General features: G+C 41.8%; 1 protein-coding gene and 1 non-coding gene across 2 annotated transcripts in view; both read left to right on the forward strand.

Moving 5' to 3' along the window:
• The first annotated feature begins 2,722 nt into the window (after positions 1-2,722).
• LOC102427533 (cytosolic 5'-nucleotidase 1B) overlaps positions 2,723-22,048 on the forward strand; it is a 23,626-nt gene continuing 4,300 nt past the window's right edge. The window contains exons 1-10 of the mRNA XM_014458380.1: positions 2,723-2,755; positions 3,557-3,643; positions 4,738-4,896; positions 6,196-6,374; positions 6,428-6,496; positions 6,572-6,791; positions 7,153-7,320; positions 8,876-9,005; positions 12,009-12,131; positions 12,531-12,712. Coding sequence (XP_014313866.1) covers positions 2,723-2,755; positions 3,557-3,643; positions 4,738-4,896; positions 6,196-6,374; positions 6,428-6,496; positions 6,572-6,791; positions 7,153-7,320; positions 8,876-9,005; positions 12,009-12,131; positions 12,531-12,712 — 1,350 coding nt within the window. The remainder of the gene's footprint in view (positions 2,756-3,556; positions 3,644-4,737; positions 4,897-6,195; positions 6,375-6,427; positions 6,497-6,571; positions 6,792-7,152; positions 7,321-8,875; positions 9,006-12,008; positions 12,132-12,530; positions 12,713-22,048) is intronic.
• Positions 7,900-8,003, forward strand: LOC111826670. The gene has a single exon (XR_002830030.1). It is a non-coding gene; the product is annotated as a U6 spliceosomal RNA (small nuclear RNA).

Raw genomic sequence — 22,048 nt, forward strand, 5'->3', positions numbered from 1 at the left:
AATTACAATATTCCTCTTAACACTGCCAAGGGAATGGGTATATTCCTCTTAGTAACCATGGCAAGAATCAAAAATAGTTTTCAAAATGGATGGAGAGTGCTCACTTAGATGTACCCATGTTTGTGGTATTCCAAAATGCCTTTTAAGTTCCTTTTATGGAACTCCTTTAAAAAAAATTATCCACAACCAGAACTGACAAAGATAATTTCATTATCAAAACCAATTTTTGGTGACTTGGAAAGGCTGCACGAAAAGGTCACAATTGTGTTGCATCTTGTCTTTATTACCGAGGTTGAACTCATGTAGAGAAGAGTCTAAGCCAAACAAAAAATACACTGCTGTGATGGTTAATTTTATGTGTCAACTGGACTATGCTAAGGGACACCCAGATGGCTGGTAACAGTTTATTCCTGTGTGTGTCTACGAGGGTGCTTCTGGAAGAGATTAGCATTTGAATCAGTAAACTAAATAAAGAAGGTTGCTCTCACCAGTGTGGGCAGGCATCATCCAATCTCTTGAGGATCCAAGTAGAACAAACAAGTTGGAGGGAGGGAAAACTCTCTCTCTTCTTGAAGAGACATCCTTCTTCTCCTCCTGCCCTGGAACATCAGAGCTCCTGGCACATGGTCCTTCAGACTCCAGGACTTAAACCAACATCCCCTCAGGTTCTCAGGCCTTTGACCTTCAGACTGGGACTTATACCATTATCCCGGTTGGTTTTCTGGACTTCAGATTCAGACTGAATTACACCATTAACTTTCCTGGTTCTCCAGCTTGTAGATGACATACTGTGAGACTTCTCACCCTTCATAATCACATTAACCAATTCCCATAATAAATCTTTTTTTATATGCCTATATATCTACATACCTATATATAAATCCAGATAGATAGGTAGGTAGGTAGGTAGATAGACAGATAGATAGATAGATAGATGATAGATAGATATTTTATTGGTTCTGTTTCTCTGGAGAACCTTGACTAATAAAGTTGCCTGCATGTATATGAAGTTTTCCATGCTCAATAGTTAAGAATTAGAAAATAATTTTAAAAAACAAATAAGGAAATCTGAAAAAAAACATACAAATCATTCTTTAATGTCACTCATATCATTTTGAATGAAATAATTAGTTATATATTTATATCTCAATACATAAAATAATTCAAAATAGTCATTAGTCTCATATTCTATTCTAGGTCGTGTGTGATGGGAGAAGACCAATAATCAAGGAACTTACTGAGCATATAAATGCTGAATTACATGGAAGAGACCAAAAGCAAAAGCTGATTGTGGGTATAGGCTGGAAGGACCAGTCAGAAATCAAATGCTCTTTCAAGCCCTCATCTCTGTAAAACCTTCCTGTTCTAATTTGTAGAACTTGAGTCTCAGAGCTCTCCAGCTTTTGTTCCCAAATGCTGCTCTAGTGCCTGCCCTCTTGCTCTGTCATAACACTATGGAAAGAATCATTAAACTGACACTTGATTGGTTATAGAAGTACACAAATAATAAGTAATTTTAAAATTCTGTTCCTAGATTGCAATGGGGATTAAATTAAAGATTTTTCTCTTTGAACTCTATAGTATAGCTGTGGCAAAAATATGAATAAAAGTAATAGCTAACATTGATTAAAGACTTATGCCTGCCAACCACTGTCTTAAGTACTTCATACTATTTCAATTGTCACAGCTATCATTTGATGTTGATACCATTATTATCTCCATCCTATGAGGAAATTGAGACTTATGAGAATTAAACAACCTGCTGAGGATCGAGGTGAGATATGGGACGTGAAAGGATTGAAACCCAGGCGGTGTAACCTGGAACCTGCATGTTTTACTCTCTAGAAGACCCCTTAGAGGACTTTGATTGAGGCTGCCTAAAACCTCTCCTGATATCCAAACTAAGCTTCAACTCCAATGAAGACAGGCCAGAAATCTATCTCAATCCATGATAATTTGACCAACTCAGGTTGGCATGGAACTTGGGTGAAGATAAAATCAGAACTAGAAGAATATTATTGGAGCCTATACACCCAAGCTGGGGGCTGGACTTTACATATGCTTCTCTGCGTGTACACAAGAGGGACATATGTGTGCTTAAATGTTTAAGCAGGACAGACAGTGTAAGTATCATTCTACCACACTGTCTGGCCAGAGGGAACATGCTTTGACCTTGTGAAACAAAAATGGTCTTGCTGTGAAAGAAATACCAAACACTAAAGCTAAACTGAAGTCTAACCACCAAATCTAGAACTAATTCTCAGCTGGCAAAAATCGTCTCTATATTTGCAGAAAGTTCTCCAAACTCTGTCAGGATGAACAATAATAAATGATTGGGTCCACAAATGAGTTTGTCACTGATTTTGACAGTACCAGAAAATATACAGCCATATATGGGATTGATGTGCTGAGTGATATAGTAATGCTAAAAGATATTTAAAAAGGAAGTAGTAATATTAATATTGCTACATATTAAATATCTGGATGTTTAAAGATCAATTTCTAAAGACCCAGACAATGATTATGAGTGGATATACTCAAATATGAATAAATAACATTTTATAGTCATGTATTCACAGTCAGTTTGTTACTATGGAGTCACATGTGATGTCATAAATTTGACATTCTATGCACGCCTAGACTGAGCAACAGAAGAAACAGAAAATGGCGATGGGGAGATGAACACCTGCATAACAGCAAAATAATTTCAATAGTTAAAGAAATGAGTCAAACATCTCTGAAACAGAAAAAGAAGGTGAGCGAATTAAACATCCTAGAGTCCTGCCAAAGAGTCAAGGAAAGTTAGATATCCAGCCATCATTGACCTCTGGGGCTTCTCTGAAATTATGGAATTATTTCAGATGAAATTATCAAATTATTTCCCTACTACGTGGAGGGAAAATGGAGGGAAAAGTAAATGATAAAAGGGGAGAAAAAGGAGATTAAAGTATAAAGTGTAAGTCAATCCGATAAATCAGCACTTAGGGAGTATATGCTCATGTTAGTTGTAAGAGGTGAAAACACAGTTGCTGACCCCTGTATGATTCTCCCACAGAATATCCCACACTACAGTTTTTAAAAAAATATTTTTATTGACTTCAGAGAGGAAGGGAGAGGGAGAGAGAGAGCTAGAAACGTCAATGCTGAGAATCATTGATTGGCTGCCTCCTGCATGCCCCCTACTGTGGATGGAGCCCGAAACCCAGGCACTTGTGCTTGACTGGAATTGAACCTGGCACCCTTTGGTCGGCAGGCTGACACTCTATCCACTGAGCCAAACCAGCTCGGGCCCATATTACAATTTTTAAATAATAAATGCCTTATGCCTTGAACCGATAAACCACCGAATTTCTACCTTAAAAATGATATAGTTCTTTGAATTGTTTTTACTCATGCTTAGCCGAACAGGGCAAAAAATGTCAAACTTTATATATATATAAAAATTTGATTAGCAAAGAGATGAATGCTAATTTTAATTTATCCTTTGTCCCCAAGCCCCAGGTTTCTAATGCCCTTGAGATTAAAATTAATAAACATTCTTTGTTTCTATATTAAGAATGATTCTGCAACGAAATACTCAAAAGAGAGTCTAGAAACAGAGAAAAGACGGGAATCTGAAAAATCAATTCGTCTCAGCACTCCGGTGAGCTGACTTTTTTTATAGTTGATAAGAGAATAAAAAAGCAGAAAGCATAATAGAAATATTCGGGGTAAGGGAGTTCTGAGAGACTGAGCTATTGAGGTTTGTTTAAGGGATTATCTAATGTCCCTCATGGAGAGGTTAAGGAAAAGCTAGGAGAAGCTGGTCCCTGCCTTCCCTACAGTACACATCCCCATGTTCCCACAGAAAAATATGGTGTAGAAACCACAGCCGTCTCCTCTGCTCAGCCTTTGGGAGGAGACTGGTCTTTGTTCAAATCAGGGAGGGCAGGGGAGTCTGGCCATCGCATTGACTATTTTCTGCACAATCTTTCAGATGAGGCATGCAATCAATCCGCATCACTGGCTGAGATGTTGCCCCATGCGTCCTCATCTGTCGTGTAGACACTGCCTTAGGGCAGCTGAGGGAACAGTCCTTCTTGGCCCCTGCCGCACAATACGTATTTATATTCACATGTGCCTGTTTTGGAAACAGGGCCAGCAGGTCACCATGAGCAGGGTGAGCAGAGATCAAACTACTGATTTTGTAGGGGAGCCACAGTCAGGCTGGGTGAGGGGAAGGAAATGGGACATAGGAACTCTTCCCCTTGCCTCTCCATGGGCTCCTTCAGTGTTGTTCTGCTCAGAGGGAATGCTAGAGTGCTCTATTCCCTCTTACACTGTGGAGCCCCATCACAGCCTTGTTTAGGAACCAGCTGCCCTCATCTTTGTAGTCTGGTCAGAAATGGGAATATGTCTTTTTAGCATCTGTTCATGGGCTTATTCTTAAGGGAAGATGTGTGGGGAAAGGGAGAAAAAATGGTCAACTCTACGAATGACCATTGAAGAGTGACAGGTGAAAAAAGATGAGATGTCAGATTTGTGTCTTGCTTTTGGATGCTCTTCCAGATATATCTCCACTTCATTGATCCTCAGTGAAGTGAGGACTGGGCCAGATTGAATTAAGGGTCATAGTGGCCAGCGATCTTCTCAATGGGGTTTGCTATGTTTAGCTGGACATGGCTATTCTGTAGGCACAAGCATGGGAGGATTGGGTGGTGGCATATTACAGCCCTGGATCTCTTCTCTCCTCAAAAGGGATCACAAGAAGTATTGCCAAAGACAGAGTCTCGAGGGTACGTCGTGCGAAGCCAGTGGTCTGGAAGTTCACGGAATCTATCCTCCAGAGTCCCATCAGCAGAGGAAGCCAGAAGCAAGACCACCAGTCTTAAGGTAGAGATAGGGATGAAGGATGGAGTGCATGATAGCATAATAGTAACAACAGTAATGATAATACTGATGATGATGGCTAAAAATTGTTGATGTTTTCTATGTGCCAGCCCCTGTTCTATGTACTTCACACTCCCCTGCCCCCCGTAAGCCCTATTTTACAGCTGAAAACACACACACACACGCACAGAATAACTTGCCTAAGATTTCACATTAATAATGCTAACAGAGCTAGATTAAAATCCAAGGTCACTATATCTTTAATCATTTACACTGAAATGATTCCGCTCTAGGTTTCTCCCTTCCTACTTTTCTTCCTTCCACGAAACTGTTGAGTAGTCACGAGTAAGAACAAAGGTTGGAAAGGTCAACAATGAAGATAAAATGTTGAAGAGTCTTAGATTGTGTAGTGCTCTGGGCCCTTACGTAAGCCTGGCCACATAAGAAGAAAAAGTTAATTTTGAGATTAAGTCCTTGGTTGTAGAGAGAGGGTGGCATAGATCCAGCCACTGGGAAAACTTGTCTTCCCATCAATCCATCTAGCTCTGTGCGGACCGGCTCAATAATCTAACCAAGAAAACGCCTTTCAAAATATGTGAAACCTTCATAAAAACAGAAATACTGTATGGATGCTCAATGATTTATTGCACACCCTAGTAAAGGAGTGCTGTCTCTAGAATGGTTCCTTCCTACTTGGGAAGGGTACTCTCTCCGGAGCTCCGCAGATACACACAGCCCTGCAGGCAAAAGGGAGACACTGGGCTACCCAGCCTGGCAGCCCTCCAGCGATCACTGCCTTAGTCACGGGGCAAATGTACAAAGAGATGTCTCCAAGGTGCTCTGTAGAGTCTTTGCGGGGGGGGGGGGGGATATCTGGTCTAGGTGCTCATGGGGTTAACTGGAGCTCACAGATGGAGGCGGTGGCAAGTAAGACCCCTTACTCGGGCTTGCCCGGAAGTCTCTGACTGGGCAGGTATACATACAGAAGTCCAATGACAGAACTTTACAAAGGGTGTGCCATCTGCTGAGGGTAAGAAAGAGAGCCTGTGCCCCAGCTACTAAAAAATAAATAAAAGGAGTGATGGGGGAATGGGGTCAATGAAAGCTGACTGTGTCCATATCCATTTAACAGAAACGGCTAATATCTGGAGCCTTGAAATGGCTAAGCCCCTTGAAGCCCCACTTAGAAGAGCTGGGGTGAACCAGGAGCCAGTGAAAGGCTAGGGAAGGACCAGAGGCCAGGGGACAGCTCCTTGCCTCCTGCTGGATCGGGGGGCCGGGATCCCAGACGCATGTGGAACTCAGACGCCCATTCTCTTGCTCCAGGGCCCCACAAGCTCCACTGCCTCCCGGACTTCCTCCACCGCCTCCCACAGCCAGCAAGAGTCCCAGCACGAACTGTCCCAGCACGAGCTGTCCGGGCTCCCCTCCCCGCCCACGACGCCCGTGCTGCGCACGCCACCCCCGCCTGTGGACTCCTGTCCCCCTACCCCACCGGAGCCCGAGCCTCAGCCCCAGCCCCAGCCCCCGTCCCAGCCCAGTCCATGCCTCAGTCTCTGCCCTCATCCATGCGGAGCATCAAGATTCATGAGCACCATGACCACTGGGGGCACAGCATGATTCGGGATCGGGATCGGGATCGGGATCGAGATCGGGATCGGGATCGAGATCGGGATCGGGATCGAGATCGGGATCGGGATCGGGATCGGGATTCCCGGGACTCGCTGCATCGGGATTGTCCACGCACGCCCCCCTTGGAGTGGAAGCCCTATTCTCAGCGCAGGAGCTACAACTCTCAGGACCACGACTATATAGTTGACCTGGGCCGGCCGCGGGAGGAGGATAATGAGGACGAGGAGGCCTACTGGTCATCAGTGAGGACACTGTATGAGAAGAACCCGGGCTGCTCACGCCCCCGGCCGGTGAGCAGAGCCTGCAGACCCTGGTACCCTGGGCGCCCCTCTGCGCAGCCCCAGAGCCCACGCCCCTCCCAGCATCTCTCCTCTCTCCTCTCCAAGCTGGAGGGAAGTCCAAATGCATCCCAAGCCCCCCTCCTGCAGCCTCAGTGGTGGTGGTGGTGTTGGTGATGGTGTAGGGAGTAGGGGGTGGGAGGGGGAGCAGGGGGAGGAGGGTCCAGGCCTTAGCTGTTTCTAGCATCCCAGTGCCCCAAGCAAAGGCCCATCTGTTTTCCTCCCCACCCCCCCTCCCCTGCCCTGGGATGAGTCCTATTCCTGACCCCTTCCCATCTGTGTGACTGCCCCCCACTGGCACCTCTGTCTGCAGGCCAAACCCAAGCACGCCCTCACCATCGCTGTGTCGTCCCGGGCTCTGTTCAACATGGTGGACGGCAGGAAAATCTACGAGGAGGAGGGTCTGGAAAAGTACATGGAGTACCAGCTCTGCAACGAGAACGTCATCCTGACCCCTGGGCCCGCCTTCCGCTTCGTCAAGGTATGGGGAGGACCCAGGCCGGCCCTGGGGATCTCCTCCAGGTTCCCTCACAATCCCTAACCCACCTTTGTTGTTCTTGCCCTTGGAGTTGACCCTAGTCCGGTTTCTGCATTCACAGAGGCTCCCAGACCATTGAGGGAGGGTCGGCCCCAGATCTGAGATGCTGCGCTTTCCTAAGTAGAGTCCTAATCAGGAGACCTGTTCCCTCCTCGGAAGGAGCGGTAGCCAGAAAAAATGACGAATTTACAATTCCAAGCACTAGTAGAATAAAACGCCTCCTTAAAATGAGATGAAATTCACTCTTGCTGCTTTTGCCCCAAACCTAGCATATTTTTAAAAAATCAAGATGTTCTTGGCACTTAGGGGCATGATTTTAATGAAGTCAAGTTATCTACATTTATACAGAAACATATAGCGCTTTAACTGTGATCCCTATATAACTTCAACAAATATTGCACAGTAGCATCATAACCAGGCAGAAACAAGCTACATCTCCACAGCTGTAAGTAGAAAGTATGCATGGGGCATGGGAGGAAACCACATACCTATTCTTAAGTCTCCTGCTTAAAAAGAGAGAAAGTGGTCTTTGGCAACACATACACTACAATTGGAACAGTACAGACCATTAACATGGCCCCTGTGCAAGGTTAACTATGCAAATTCATGAAGTATTCTATATTTTTCACAATAAAAAAGTAATCATCAACCCAAGTGCCCATAAATAGTCAATTAGATAAAGTAGATGTGGTACATATATACCATGGAATGTTACTTGGCTATAAAAAAACTGAAATCTTACCATTTGCAAAAACATGGATGGACTATAAAGTATCATGCTAAGTGAAATAAGTCAGACAGAAAAAGACAAATGCTATGATTTCACTTACATGAGCAATCTAAAGAACAAAATAAATGAATAAAACAAAAAATAAATAGATACAGAGAACAAATTAAGGGTTGCTAGAGGGGATGGGTATGGGGGGGGGCTGGGTAAAAAAGGGATTAAAAGAAGTATGAATTGGTAATTACAAAATATTCACGGAGATGGAAAGTACAGCATAGGGAATGTAGTCATTAATATTGTAATACATATGTATGGTGCCAAGGAAGGTACTAGAATTATGGGGGGATCACTTCTGAAATTATATAATTGTCTGACCACTGTGCTGGTATAAAATGATACTGAATGTGAATTATAATTGAAAAGTAATAAAATAATGATCAGATGATCAAGAAAGGTAGCCTTTACAAAACAAAAATAGAGTTATAAAAGGGCTAGCCTAATCCTTCTCTTTGCCTACCCAACAGAGATAATGCTAGTAGACCAAATTAACAATTTCAACAAATATCTATAGATTCACTAATCATTAACTGAAGTCCTATGTGTGAGAGGCATAAAGTGCAGGAATGAATGACATAACCTCACCTACAAGGAGCCCTAACTCTCAGTGAAGTGTCTTCAAAGCTTGAATTTGACATGGATAAGATCCCTTCTCTCCAGTGCCCGCCTTGCCTGGCCCTCTTATACACACACGCTCATGTTTGTAACCTGCAGGCCCTGCAGCATGTCAATGCTAGACTCCGTGATCTGTATCCTGAAGAACACGAATTATTTGATATTGTACTGATGACTAATAACCATGCCCAAGTGGGAGTGCGGCTTATAAACAGCGTCAATCACTATGGTAAGTAAAATAAATACCATGTGGAAGCGCGGCTCGCTGCTCTGGAAGAGAGAGGCCATGTGATTTTGCTAACTGTGGCCTAACTAATGCAGTGTCTTTGATACTGACACCCCCTTCTGCGTGAGGAATGTTTATTTGCCTATGTCAGAACAAGAGAGGCCATGTTCATTTTTAACTTCAGCACAGAGTTGGGCCCAAAGCTCTGGACTTAACTTGTCAAGTGTGAATTTCAAAGTCTTAATCCCAGGTCCTGCGATGCATTTCTGTTTTATGTTCTTCACTTCTGAACCTGACTTCAAGGAGCCGTCATCCCAGAGGCTTTCACTGTGTGATCAAACTTCTTGCTCACCGCAGATACATGTGAAAGGTTTAAAGGTTCTCACCTTGCCTTTCCACTCTTAAACTCTGATTTTCCCTGGCTGTTCTCCCCACACATCAAACGTCTCTTCAGAGTATTTCCATCAGTGTGCTGGAGACTTTAAGGGAAAAGTCCCCTTCTTCCTGTTATGGAATTACCTGACTTCTTATTTGGGGACTTTAGCCTATTTTCTAAATGACATCAGTTTTATGGGGATGTCAAGCCAAAATAAGGTATAAATTTGGCATATTTAAATGCTTGGTTGAAATTGGGCATACGTATAAATAATCAAGATATATTACAAGTTATAAATTGTATTAATCTAACTACATACTTTAAAAAATGTTTGCCTTTCAAAAATGCAGCTTTCATCGTGTTAGGACATGAAAATAATGTATGTAAAAGTTTTAGCATAGAGGACTGGCATAGATTAGTTACTCAATAAAGTGCAGCTATTTGGTGACTTAGTAGGGAGTTATGTCTCTCTATCCCTCATCACACTGAGCCTACAAATGTAGTAGCATAAAAAAGCATCGTTATTCACTGATTAAATCTGCAAATTAACTGATTGAGCCCAATCTTCTCATGCAGCCTTGTTCATGGATTAACAACCTGTCACCTGGAAAAAGAGTTAGTCACTTGTCTTCTACGGGTGCTGAAGGCCATTTGTATACCTCTCTGCTAGGTCTTTGTTATTTTATAATTATCTGTTTACAAGCCTGGCTCCTCAGTGAACTGTCTCTTTGAAATAAGGAACAACGTTCTAGGGATTTCTAAAGCCCCAGTGCCACCACATAATTTCTGTTCATTAAATCAATATAATTAAGGATTTGTAGGGTACAGTTTTGTGTCACGTTTGCCCAGTGCTGGCTTACGTGTAAAAGTGAGAGCATTTTGTTAATACCACAACAAACACTTGCACTCAACTGTTGAAGGACCCTATCTACTCTCTAGGTCCATATAGGTGTTAGACTCAAAATACTGCTTTTTGTTACATGCAGCTGCCCAGTGTATCACCTATCTACAAACACTCTGAATGGGTAAATATCTTCTATGCATGTTACACTTTACTTAATTATTCACATGTTATTTAACCATGTTTTGCTTTTTTAAATAATCCTTCACCAAAACATTTCTACATAAATCTTTATCAGAGTTTCAGATTAATCCCTTAAAATAAAGTCCCCCAAAATGCAATCTTAGGTCAAAATGAATAAACCTATTAGAAGTGCTTGATATATTTTGTCAAATTACTTTTTAGATAGCTTGTACCAATGGATACTGTCATCCATAGTGAACTTGGATGCTTATTTTACAAACCTCTCAACAACATCTAGTACTTTTTTAAATTGTTGTTGATTTAAAAGACATTTGGTGGTATATTAGTGTTTAGTCTGTTATTAATTCCATTTAAGCTTCCAAGTCAGGAAATAGAGACAATTTCAAACCTTTTGTTGATGTTTTTAAAAAATTGTTCAGTTCCTAGCACAACTTTTTATTACTATTGTATTGTTACTGAAGAAAGGTAGAAACGGTACTTAAAATAGAATCACACTTTAACTGGCCCTTGCAACAAGTCAGGAGGCTGCAGTTGAAAGACAAGAGTCAACAGGAACCAGTGGGTTTAGACAAGCTTTTAGGTTTTGGTGTCCTTTTCTGTAATGAAGGTAATAATGCCTGCCAGTTATTGTGAGACTAAATTGGCAAGGTCAATGTGGATGGACTTCATAAATTGTTATGCATCAAACACATCAACTATCATATAAAACTAGTGGTCCGGTGCACAAAATTCGTGCACATTAAAAGGGAATTAATTAGAAGAAATATTTTAATATTGCTATTTGCCCTTTCTCTATAATAGAAATGTCAGAGATGAAAGAAAATTAGTAAAATGTATATGAAAATCTTCCTCCTGTCAGAGTCTGGAGTGTGCTGTGGGACCCAGAGTCAAGTCCCTGCCCACCTGTGCGTGCCTTGAAATCACATGATACCCAGACCTGGCCGGCCCCACCCCCATTGGATGAGATCCAGACCAGGCCGGCCCCACCCTCGTCAAGCCCTGCTGGGCAAGGGGCACAGCCTCAGGTCCCCCCGTCAAGCCCCGCTGGGTGGGGGATGCAGCCTCAGGTCCCCTGACGCACCCTCAGGTCCCCCAGCCCAGTGCCAAGGTGGGGGGGGGGGGCACAGCCTGAGGTCCCCTGTCAAGCCCCGCCAGTGGGGGGGGCACAGCCCAAAGTCCCCCGTTAAGCCCCACTGGGCAGGGGGGTACAGCCTCACATCCCCCACCCCAGCCTGGAGCCACACAGCCTCAGGTCCCTGCTGATCGCTCGTTATGGCTAGTTACGTGAACCCCGCCTCCGCTGTGGGTGCAGCCACCTTGTGTTATGGGAACCCTGCCTCTGCTGTGGGTGCAGCCATCTTATGATGGAGTGAGGGAGTGAGGGTCAATTTGCATATTACATCTTTATTATATAGGATGCTCATGCTAAGAAGGTAATTTTCATTTTCCCATATTGGTACTCAGAAGGAAATTCTAAAACCTCAGTGGGCACTCACTTATTCCTAAGGTAACTCTCACTTGCATTTACAGTAGCTATATTGTCTTTAGACTCTGACCTCACAAAATCTTTCTCGCCCAATAACAGGCTTACTAATTGACCGCTTCTGTCTGACCGGTGGAAAAAGCCCCGTTGGCTATTTGAAGGCCTATCTTACCAACTTCTATCTTTCTGCGGACTGTGAAAAAGTACAAGAAGCACTGCAAGAAGGTAGAGGCTTGGTTTTATCCCAGTAGTTAATAGAGAGGTTTGTGCTAGTGCTTACTTCCATTGGGCTTCCCATATGACTATGCGGTTTATGCCCTTGTTGGGCATAAGATGTTTCTGCAAGTGGCAGCCCTTACGTTCGCCTTTTAGAGCTTTGACCTTCCTGGAGGTGGACATCCTCAGTGATCATCTTGCATCCATTTTACACTTTTCCATCCCTTATAAAAATGCAGTGCATGGACAACTGTTTCGAGATGTGTGGTTGTGAAGAGGAGCTCAGTCATCGGGGAATAATAGTTAGAGGGGAAATGCAAGGTCTGGGAGGGCTTATTATTTTTTTAATGGTAGAAACGAAATCTCATGGCCCTGAGAGTAGTATAACCCGTCCCCATGGTCTTCCAGGGATCGCCTCTGCAACAATGTTTGACGGAGGGAAAGACATGTCTTACTGTGACTCACAGCTCCGTGTGGCTTTTGATGGAGACTCCATCCTCTTCTCCGATGAGCTGGAATATCCTACCAAGGACGGGCTGGAGAAATTCTTTCAACATGAAACACAATGTGAGACTAAGCCTATTGTTCAGGTGGGTTCAAGGAGCTCTAATTAACTTTGAGCCCCCTATTTTCCAATAGATAGCATTATTTGTTCATTGTGATGGCTTGCAGAGTACTTTAGGCAGCCACTCCTCAGTTCTGATCCTTTGCCATTTTCTCCCTTTCTTTTGTTAACTCCTATTTTGACTTTTTTTTAACATTCTTTTATCTAGCCTTTTGGAAATGTTTCTATGATCTTATGATAATGACTTCACCCTCCAAATTATGAGTAACAGAGGCATTGTGGCTTACCAATAAGCCATTTCTACAAAACAGGTTCTCAAACTAGTAAGGTCATTTCCAGTAGGTCAGTAAACATTTGTTGAACCTCTCTCTCCGTAACCTCAAACTCAATAAAGGCATTGCTTAATTGAGAAAATCTGCCAAACTGACAGCTTGAGTTGGATCAAAGAATGAGCCTCAAATAAGTGCGAACTATGAAAACCTAATCAATCTGAAACTGAATATGACCTTTTTTTGGAACCAATCCATAAACTGAAGTGAAAGTGTTAAAGCCACAGTCTGAAATGAACCAAACTTCTGAACCAAAGGAAATTTGAAGAACTAAAATATTCTCCAAACTGAACTAATGGACCATTCAGTTTTTATCTATGAATCTTACCAAGAAATTTAATTGGCCTCTTTTTCTCAGCTCTTCTTGAAGTGAAGATACAGTTTATTATATTTTATTACATTTATAAAACTGTGAATAGCAAACTGAAAGCTGAAAAGTTTTACTAACTAACCTTATGTTACAGCAAGGTTTATTTAAACTATGTGTGTGTGAGTGTGTGTGTGTGTGTGTGTGTGTGTGTGTGTGTGTTTAACTTTATAGGCTCTTCCTAAATAGCCACTTTGGAAGACTTGTTCTCATGCTATGAAGTTGTTCAGTGTTAAAAAAGTTTACTGTTGCAAGGAAAATCATTTGTGATATTTTATATATATCTGCTTTGCTAAAATTCACAGCCCATTTTATATTATCCATTAACTATTATTGAAATGTGGAAGAGCTCCAAAAAAAAAGCACACACACACACACACACACACTTTAAAAAAAAAGAATTACTACAAAATGATCTAAAAATACCATTTTCTCATCCCAGGTAAAGCAAATTTTTTAGATTTTGTATTTATCAGATACATTTTGCATGTTTTAAATCATTTTTCCCATTAAACAATTGAAATTGAGAAAACCAACAAATTTCTATTACTAATACAGGCTTTCACTAAGCAGTAGAAAAAAATACTATGTTTTGCATAGAAAGGGTAGATTTTCTATAAAGACCAGGCTTTGCCAGATGTGTTCCACTGATGAGAATGTCATGAGGGCCGATTCCTACCAAAGGCTTTCTAGTATGTTGGTCATGGGGTTTGGCCATGGCGGTGTCCCAATTGTCTCAAGTGAAAGAAATCTGAGGGTCCTTGGCAAACGACACAGTTGGGAAGGATTAATCTGGCCACTTTCAGTGTATCATATAAGCCTCCAATGTGGTATCATGACTAGTAATGAATGTCTCCTGATTTGATCTCTACATTGTCTCAACATTTTGACAATCACACCCAGGTGTGTGTGTGTGTGTGTGTGTGTGTGTGTGTGTGTTAATCAGTTTTTCAATTATAATTTACATACAATAAAATTCATCATTTTTAGTGGGTGGTTTAAGATATTTGACTGCCCTAACAGTTTGGCTCAGTGGATAGAGCATTGGCCTGTGGACTCAAGGGTCCCGGGTTCGATTCCGGTCAAGGGCATGTACCTTGGTTGCGGGCACATCCCCAGTGGGGAGTGTGCAGGAGGCAGCTGATCGATGTTTCTCTCTCATTGATGTTTCTAACTTTCTATCCCTCTCCCTTCCTCTCTGTAAAAAATCAATAAAATATATTTTTTTAAAAAAAGAGAGATTTGACAAACACATGTAGTATTGAAACCACAATCAAAATACACAACATACAAAATTCCCTGTGCTTCATCCTTAAGTCTCTTATCTCCAACCACTAATCTTATTTCTGTCCCCATAATTTTGCCTTTTCCAGATGTCATATAAATGGAACCATACAGAATACAATCTTTTGAATCTGACTTATTCAGCATAATGCATTTTAGATTCATCCCTGTCATTCCATGTATCAGTAACTTGTTGCTTTTTACTGCTGAGAAGTATTCCGCTCTATGGATATGCCACATTATGTTTATCCATTAACCTTTAGGCGGATATGTAGGCTGTTTTCAGTTTATTTATAAATACAACCACCTTAAGCATTTACATACAGGGTTCTGTGTAAACATTATCTCTCATTTCTCTTGGGTAAATACCTAGGAGTAGGATTACTAGGTCACAGGATAAGTATATGTTAAACTTCAGATGATCTATTTTGAATTAATTTATATGTTTGTGCAAAATATTGGTTAAGGTTCATTTTCACTGCTTATAGGTATCCTAAGTGCTCCAACACTGGCTTTCTGTCCCTTTAATATAGGTATCTATCTTTTACTAATATTATACTGTCTTGATTATCATAGTTGTATAGTAAGTCTTGAGATCTGGTGGTATGAGTCCTCCAAATACATTATTTTCCAAATATCTTTTGGACATTCTGATATCTTTACATTTGTATACAGATCTAAGAATTAGCTTGTCATTTTGTGTGTGTGTGTGTGTGTGTGTGAGAGAGAGAGAGAGAGAGAGAGAGAGAGAGAGAGAGAGAGAGAGAGATTGTGTTGAATTTATATCTTAATCTTGGGAAAATAGTTATCTTAATAACATCAAGTCTTTCTGCAGCCCATTGACATGGTATATCTCTCCGTGTATTTAGGCCATTTTTTATTTCATTCATCAGTGTTTTGTAGGTTTCAGCACACAGATATTACACGTTTTGTTAGATGAGGGGGAAGAGACATTCTCTGTTGTCCTAGTTCATCAAATCTAAGGCAGTGCCTATATCTTCCTAGGTCTTAGGAGTAAAGTTATTTCATTGATCTTGCCTCTCCCCCAGTGATGAGGCATTTATATGGTGTCCTTTGTGTGATTTTGCTAACTCATGAATTACCTGACTATTATATAATTGTCCCCATGTGATTTTGCTAACTGTGGCCTAACTAATGCAGTGTCTTTGATACTGACACCCCCTTCTGTGTGAGGAATGTTTATTTGCCTATGTCAGAACAAGAGAGGCCATGTTCATTTTTAACTTCATCACAGAGTTGGCACCTTATTTAAAATTGCCCTTGGAGTTGACCAAACACTAATTTGAAAGAATATGTGCACCCCTAAGTTCATTACATTATTTATTCATTATTTTCAAAAGCCAAGATATGGAAGCAATGCAATTGCCCATCAATAGATAAGTGTATAAAAAAAAAACTGTGGTACATATATACAATAGAATATTACTTGACCATAAAAAAGGAAGTCTTATCATTTGCAATGAAGAGTAGATGGACCTAAAGGGTATTATACTAAATGAAATAAGTCAGTCAGATAAAGTAAAATACCATATGATTTCACTTACTGTGGAATCTAAAGAACAAAATAAGTGAATAGGGCAAAGTTGAAATAGATTCATAGATACAACAAACAAACTGGTGGTTGCCAGAGGGGAAGGGGCTCAGTGGTCTAGGTGAAAAAGGTGAAAGCATTAAGAAGTACAAATTGGTAGTAACAAAATTGTCACAGAGATGTAAAGTACAACATAGGAAATATAGTTGATAATATTGTAATAACTTTGTATAGGGCCAGGTGGTACTGGAAATATTGGAGTAAACACTTTGTATAATATATGATAGTCTAACCACTATCTGTACACCTGAAGCTAATACAAAATAATATTGTTAACTATAAATAAAAATAACATGTAAAATATATTTAAAGAAAAGACAGTGGAGCACTACTTATAAGATCATATGGAAAGAATATATAAATCACATATTCTATATCCAGCCAAAAGTTCATTCACATAAAAAGGAAATAGGTCAACAGTTGAGAATACACAATATTCCCAAGGATTTTATTCCCATAAGATTTCTTGACAACATAGAGAACATATTTTGGTTACTCTGTAGACTACTAGAAACACAAAAGCACACATGGGCCTGGACTATATTTAATCAGCAAACCAAACTAAAACAATCATAGGGATTAGGGAGTAGAAAAGAAAGTGCATACTACATGCACTTATATAGGAATTATATAACTAATGAAAGCTGGAAAAACACAGAGGAAAAAGTCTAAGGAAGACTAAATATGCTGATATCTTTGGCTACAATAGCTGATCAAATCGTCAAATGTAAAGCTGATAAATAGAAATCTGAGAATCCTTAATAATGCTGATGTAAACAATTAAAATTGGATGGATGAAGAATAAAAGAGATAAAAAGTACCCTAATTTCATTATTTCTCATTGTAAGAAATAACAGATCCTGGGTTTAAAAAAATAAAGAATCCTTAATGATGCAAGTGTAAATACGTAAAACTGGATGGGTGAAGAAGAAATAGAGAATAACTAAGAGGTAAAGAAGTAGCCTAATTTCACTATTTCTCGTTGTAAAAAAAATAATAAATCCTGGATTTTTAAAAAATAGAGTACTGGGGGTACTATAAAAATTTATAATTATAAAGGTAACCAGTAGAAGAAAATAATATAAATATTCCTGAATCTTAGAACACATACATACTTACACACACACCCCCAAAAAGACACTTGTTAGTGAACAATCCTTTAAAATCTTTAAGCATGAAAAATACAATAAAGGTCATAAGACAGAACCATTACCATGTAATACCTATAAATATAAATGTCCTAAAAGTCAACGTTTGTTTTAAAAATCAAGACTTTCAAATTGGATCAAATAGCAAAATCCAATTCTATGCTCCCTAGTACTACAGCTAAAACTAAGTGTTTGGAAAGATTGAAGATAAAAGTGTAAGACAAGGTTGTATTCAAGCCAACAAGGTATGAAACAAAACAAAACAAAGTATACCATATAAGATTAAAATGTGAAATTCACAAAAAAGCAAATTAAAAGAGTAGTGCTTTGGTAACTAACTGAGCTTTATTTAGAATAGCCCATGTTGCCATCAATAGTTTATGTCTGTTGCCTTGGTTTAACTTTTCAGTAGAAATTTCTTTCACTCTTAAAATATCTCTATTTAGACAATAAATTATACGATCATCCTACATTTATTCAAGGAATTCAAGGATGGTTCCTTATAAGAAAATATAGTCACATAAATGCAAGGAATTTCAGCATTGTGCCATGGGCACCATGATACTGCATATATCCTTTCACAAGCTCTTATAAGCCTCTGCTTTCTCAGCATTCACTTCATTGGCTTCACCCGATCACAGCTCTGACGTATGTTCCTTTTACAGGGTGCCCTGAAATGCTTTCTGGAAGAATTAGGCAGACTGCAGAAGAAGTTTTATGCCAAAGACCAACGGTTATGTTGCCCTATCAGGACCTACCTGGTTACAGCCAGGAGTGCAGCCAGTTCAGGTGCCCGAGTGCTGAAAACGCTTCGCCGCTGGGGGCTAGAGATAGATGAAGCCCTGTTCCTTGCTGGAGCCTCCAAAGGTCCCATCTTGGTGAAAATACGGCCCCACATCTTCTTTGATGACAACATGTTCCATATTGAAGGGGCACAGAAATTTGGCACCAACACAGCTCATGTACCTTATAGCCTTACTCAAAAATGAACAATTAGAGATGGGGAGGAGAAATAAAGCAGTGAGTCTGGTATTACAGAAGCCACTTCTTGTGGATCTCTAGGGTATTTAGTTAGGTATTTCAGAAGATTGGACCTCAGTACTTAAGTTCATTTGGAAAGGTTCTCTCTCGATTTTTTGGAAAACATTGTGAACCTTCAAGTTGCCTGCAAGCTACGTCTCTTTGAGATGTCAATGCTGTTGAATACCATTGCACCTGCCTTTGTGTGTAAATCATGATGATGATGCTTTAGGATAAGTTTAGAACTTGAATGCTTGCATGCTTAAAAGGCTATGTCAGAAGCCTAATTGGTCTTACAACACATTGCTCATTTTTGGATGTTGGTAAATAGAATAAATTGTTACAAATCATCATTATAGAACGGTGGTCTTCAAAGGGGGGAAGAGTAGGATTACATACACTTTTGAAAGTTAGAGCTTTTTAGTCCTTTGCCCCTATGGACAGCCTTTGAATCAATGCAAAATGAAAATGTCACTCCACATGAGTCATTTAGAAATAAATCAGCTGGTTATTCATACAGGGCATTTTCCATCTAAGTCTAGCTCCAAACAGAAACTCCTAGAAAGGTTTTTTGAAGCTTGTTTGGTGGGTTTATTGCCTGTGAACAACATTTTTGCAGTCTCTGGCTTTGGCCCTATTAAGCCTTGGCCATGGCTTCAAATATGGCATGAAGCGTAGTGTCCTGGACTTTCATTGTTATCATTGTTCTGTTTTCAAAACCATTATTAACCATAATCTACTACATGATAAGGCATGGTAAGCTGGATATTTTCATGTTACCTCATTTTCTCATCAAATCAAACGTGTGTGATATCATATTGTTACCCTTCTTTTCAATCAATGAAGAGCCTAAGATGCAAAAACAGATTAAGTAGCTTGTCCAAGAACAGCAGCTAATAAATAGCAGGACTAAGAATCAAATTCAGGTCTTATTTACTTCAAATGCTATATATATATATATATTTTTTTTTTCCTGTGTTATACAACCTTCCAAACTGAGTTGTTCTTATTGATTCCATGGCCCATCCTGAACAGATTAGTCATTCCATTGAATTCTATGATTAAGCTACACAGCAGTTACATAGCAGGTCTCTCTCCTCTCTTCCCCACTCCCTCTCATGTTCCTTCTACTCCTACCTCCATCTTACCCCACCCACATATGCAATTTCCACCCTGCCTCTAGTTAAAGAAGATGCTGCTGGCATACATCTTTTGATCTGCTTCCTAATTTGATGTAAGCCAGTCCAAAATATACCAGTCGTGACACTTCATGAGTACCTAGTGTTTTCTATGCATTCCCCAATGTGAAATCCACAAGAGAACTCAGACAATAATCCCATCCTTGAGGAAATTTAAAACCTTAACAATATCATAGAGGAAGTCCAATGTGCAAACTCAAATAGCCAACACTAGAGGGCTGTTTGTTCTCAGTGCCAAATGAGGGTCACAGATGAGGTTGAAGCAAGTATCTGCATGGGCTGGCAGTGGTCAGGAAATGAAAAGAACTGAGGTGGGCTTTGAAGGACAGAAAATAGATAAAACTGAGGAGAGAGAGGAAACAGATGTGTTCCAGGCTAACAGAATTTGACAGGGAGCTTCACATTATAGGAGAAATAAAGGCCCCGATCCCTTCATGATTTCTGTTCCTGGTGCCTTGTCTAATCCTCAGTGATTGTGCTCCTTCCCACCCCTGTGCTTCATTCTCAGCACTCATATGAAACTGCTTCTGCCATTCCACCCCTTTTCTCTTTGTATTGTGACTATCGTTACATGTTATATCCTTCACAAATGTAAAGGAGGGTAGGAGAGCTTTATTATCAAAATCTTACAGGGATTTATTTCAACTATTCACATTGTAAGTATCCTCTCTCGCTCTGGAGATTCTAGAAGGGGGCTGGGGCAGTGGAATTTTCTGCACCAGACAAGTAAGCACCCTATTCCCTGTGACTTTCATAGGGCCTAAGGCAGCCGTGGGCAAACTACGGCCCGCAGGCCGGATCCGGCCCTTTTGAAATGAATAAAACTAAAAAAAAAAAAAAAAGACCGTACCCTTTTATGTAATGATGTTTACTTTGAATTTATATTAGTTCACACAAACACTCCATCCATGCTTTTGTTCCGGCCCTCGGGTCCAGTTTAAGAACCCACTGTGGGCCTCGAGTCAAAAAGTTTGCCCACCCCTGGTCTAAAGCCACAAGTCTTTGAGATGAGTCTCTGTGCAATAACCTGGCATTTCTGAAGCATGTTCCAGGGTATAGAGCACTTTCCGTTCCATTTATGCATTTAATGGTCTTATGCAGGGGGCTGGAAGTGGCCTGCTCAGAAGTCCATGTTTACAGTAAGTGCAGGATTTTCCTACTGTATTCCTGCCAGTGTCAAATAAGGCCATTTGAGGATGCCTCCTTCTACAGGGACCATATCAGAATCAGCCGGGAACTTGTTAGACATGCAAATTCTCAGGCCCCATCTTGAACCAATTCAGTTCCTAACTCTGGTGCCCAGGCCCCAAAATTTCAGTTTTTGTTGTTGTTTTTTTGTTTCTACAAGCCCTTTGGGTGATTCTGATGCGATGTTAAAGTTTGACAACCATTGGCCCATTCTATTTCCAGCTGATTCATGTTGCTCAGTTCATGGCCTCATTTATTGGGGGTGGAGTGGGGGGAGGGGGGGTTAGAGCCCTTCCTTAGGCTTTAGTGGGCAGGGAAAATTCTCCAGAGCGTGAAACATTGAAGGGAGGGTTAACATGTCCCAGGAGCCCTTAACGGAAAACACGCTACACCATCCATGAAGTGTGGGATTTGTAAACCAGCCTATAGAGCGGGTTGGCAATTCAAAATATTCATTGGGCATTCACGTAGGGAAAGCCACCACCACTCAGGGATTGCCTTGGGGAGGAACCCCGCCCTGTGAAAACCGGGGGCTGTGCTCACCCAGGACTCTCAGGCTGGGAGCCTGTTTCAAGGAGTCACCAGGACCCACAGAGCGGCCAGATCAGGGGCCCGCAGAAGGAAAACTACAAGTCCCAGCATGCCCCACTCCACCCCTTCGGGGACAACAGGCCGCGCCCCAGAGTTCCTCGCGCACAGGTGGCTGCCTCAGCCTGCGCGGCGCGGTGTCGCGCTTCCGGAAGTTCGGTGCAGGGGCGGGTGGCCCTTGGCCCGGGCGGCGATGGCAGTGGCCGGCGTGGTGGCGCTATTGGCCGCGCTGGGAGGGGCCCTGTGGCTGGCGGCCCGGCGATTCGTGGGGTCCAGCGTCCCGCGGCTGCACGGAGGAGCGGACGCCGGCCTCATGCGCGGGAAGACCGTGCTGATCACCGGGGCCAACAGCGGCGTGGGCCGCGCCACGGCCGCCGCGCTGCTGCGCCTGGGGGCGCGGGTGATCATGAGGTTGCCGGGACCGCGCGCGCCCCAAGCCGGCGCCGCTGAAACTGCGCCGCGACCTTCCGCCGGGACGGGGACCCGGCCTGGACCCCGGGCTGGAACTCCGACGCCTGTGCGGCGAGCTCGTTCGTCACAAATTGGACCTGGCCTTCCTGCCGCTCGTGCGCGCTTCCTGGCGGGAGAAGGCTTCAGGAGGATATGCCCCGCTTATCCTGTCTCTG

The sequence above is a fragment of the Myotis lucifugus genome, unplaced genomic scaffold, assembly GCF_000147115.1.
Source record: "Myotis lucifugus unplaced genomic scaffold, Myoluc2.0 scaffold_94, whole genome shotgun sequence".
In the NCBI taxonomy this organism is placed as follows: domain Eukaryota; kingdom Metazoa; phylum Chordata; class Mammalia; order Chiroptera; family Vespertilionidae; genus Myotis; species Myotis lucifugus.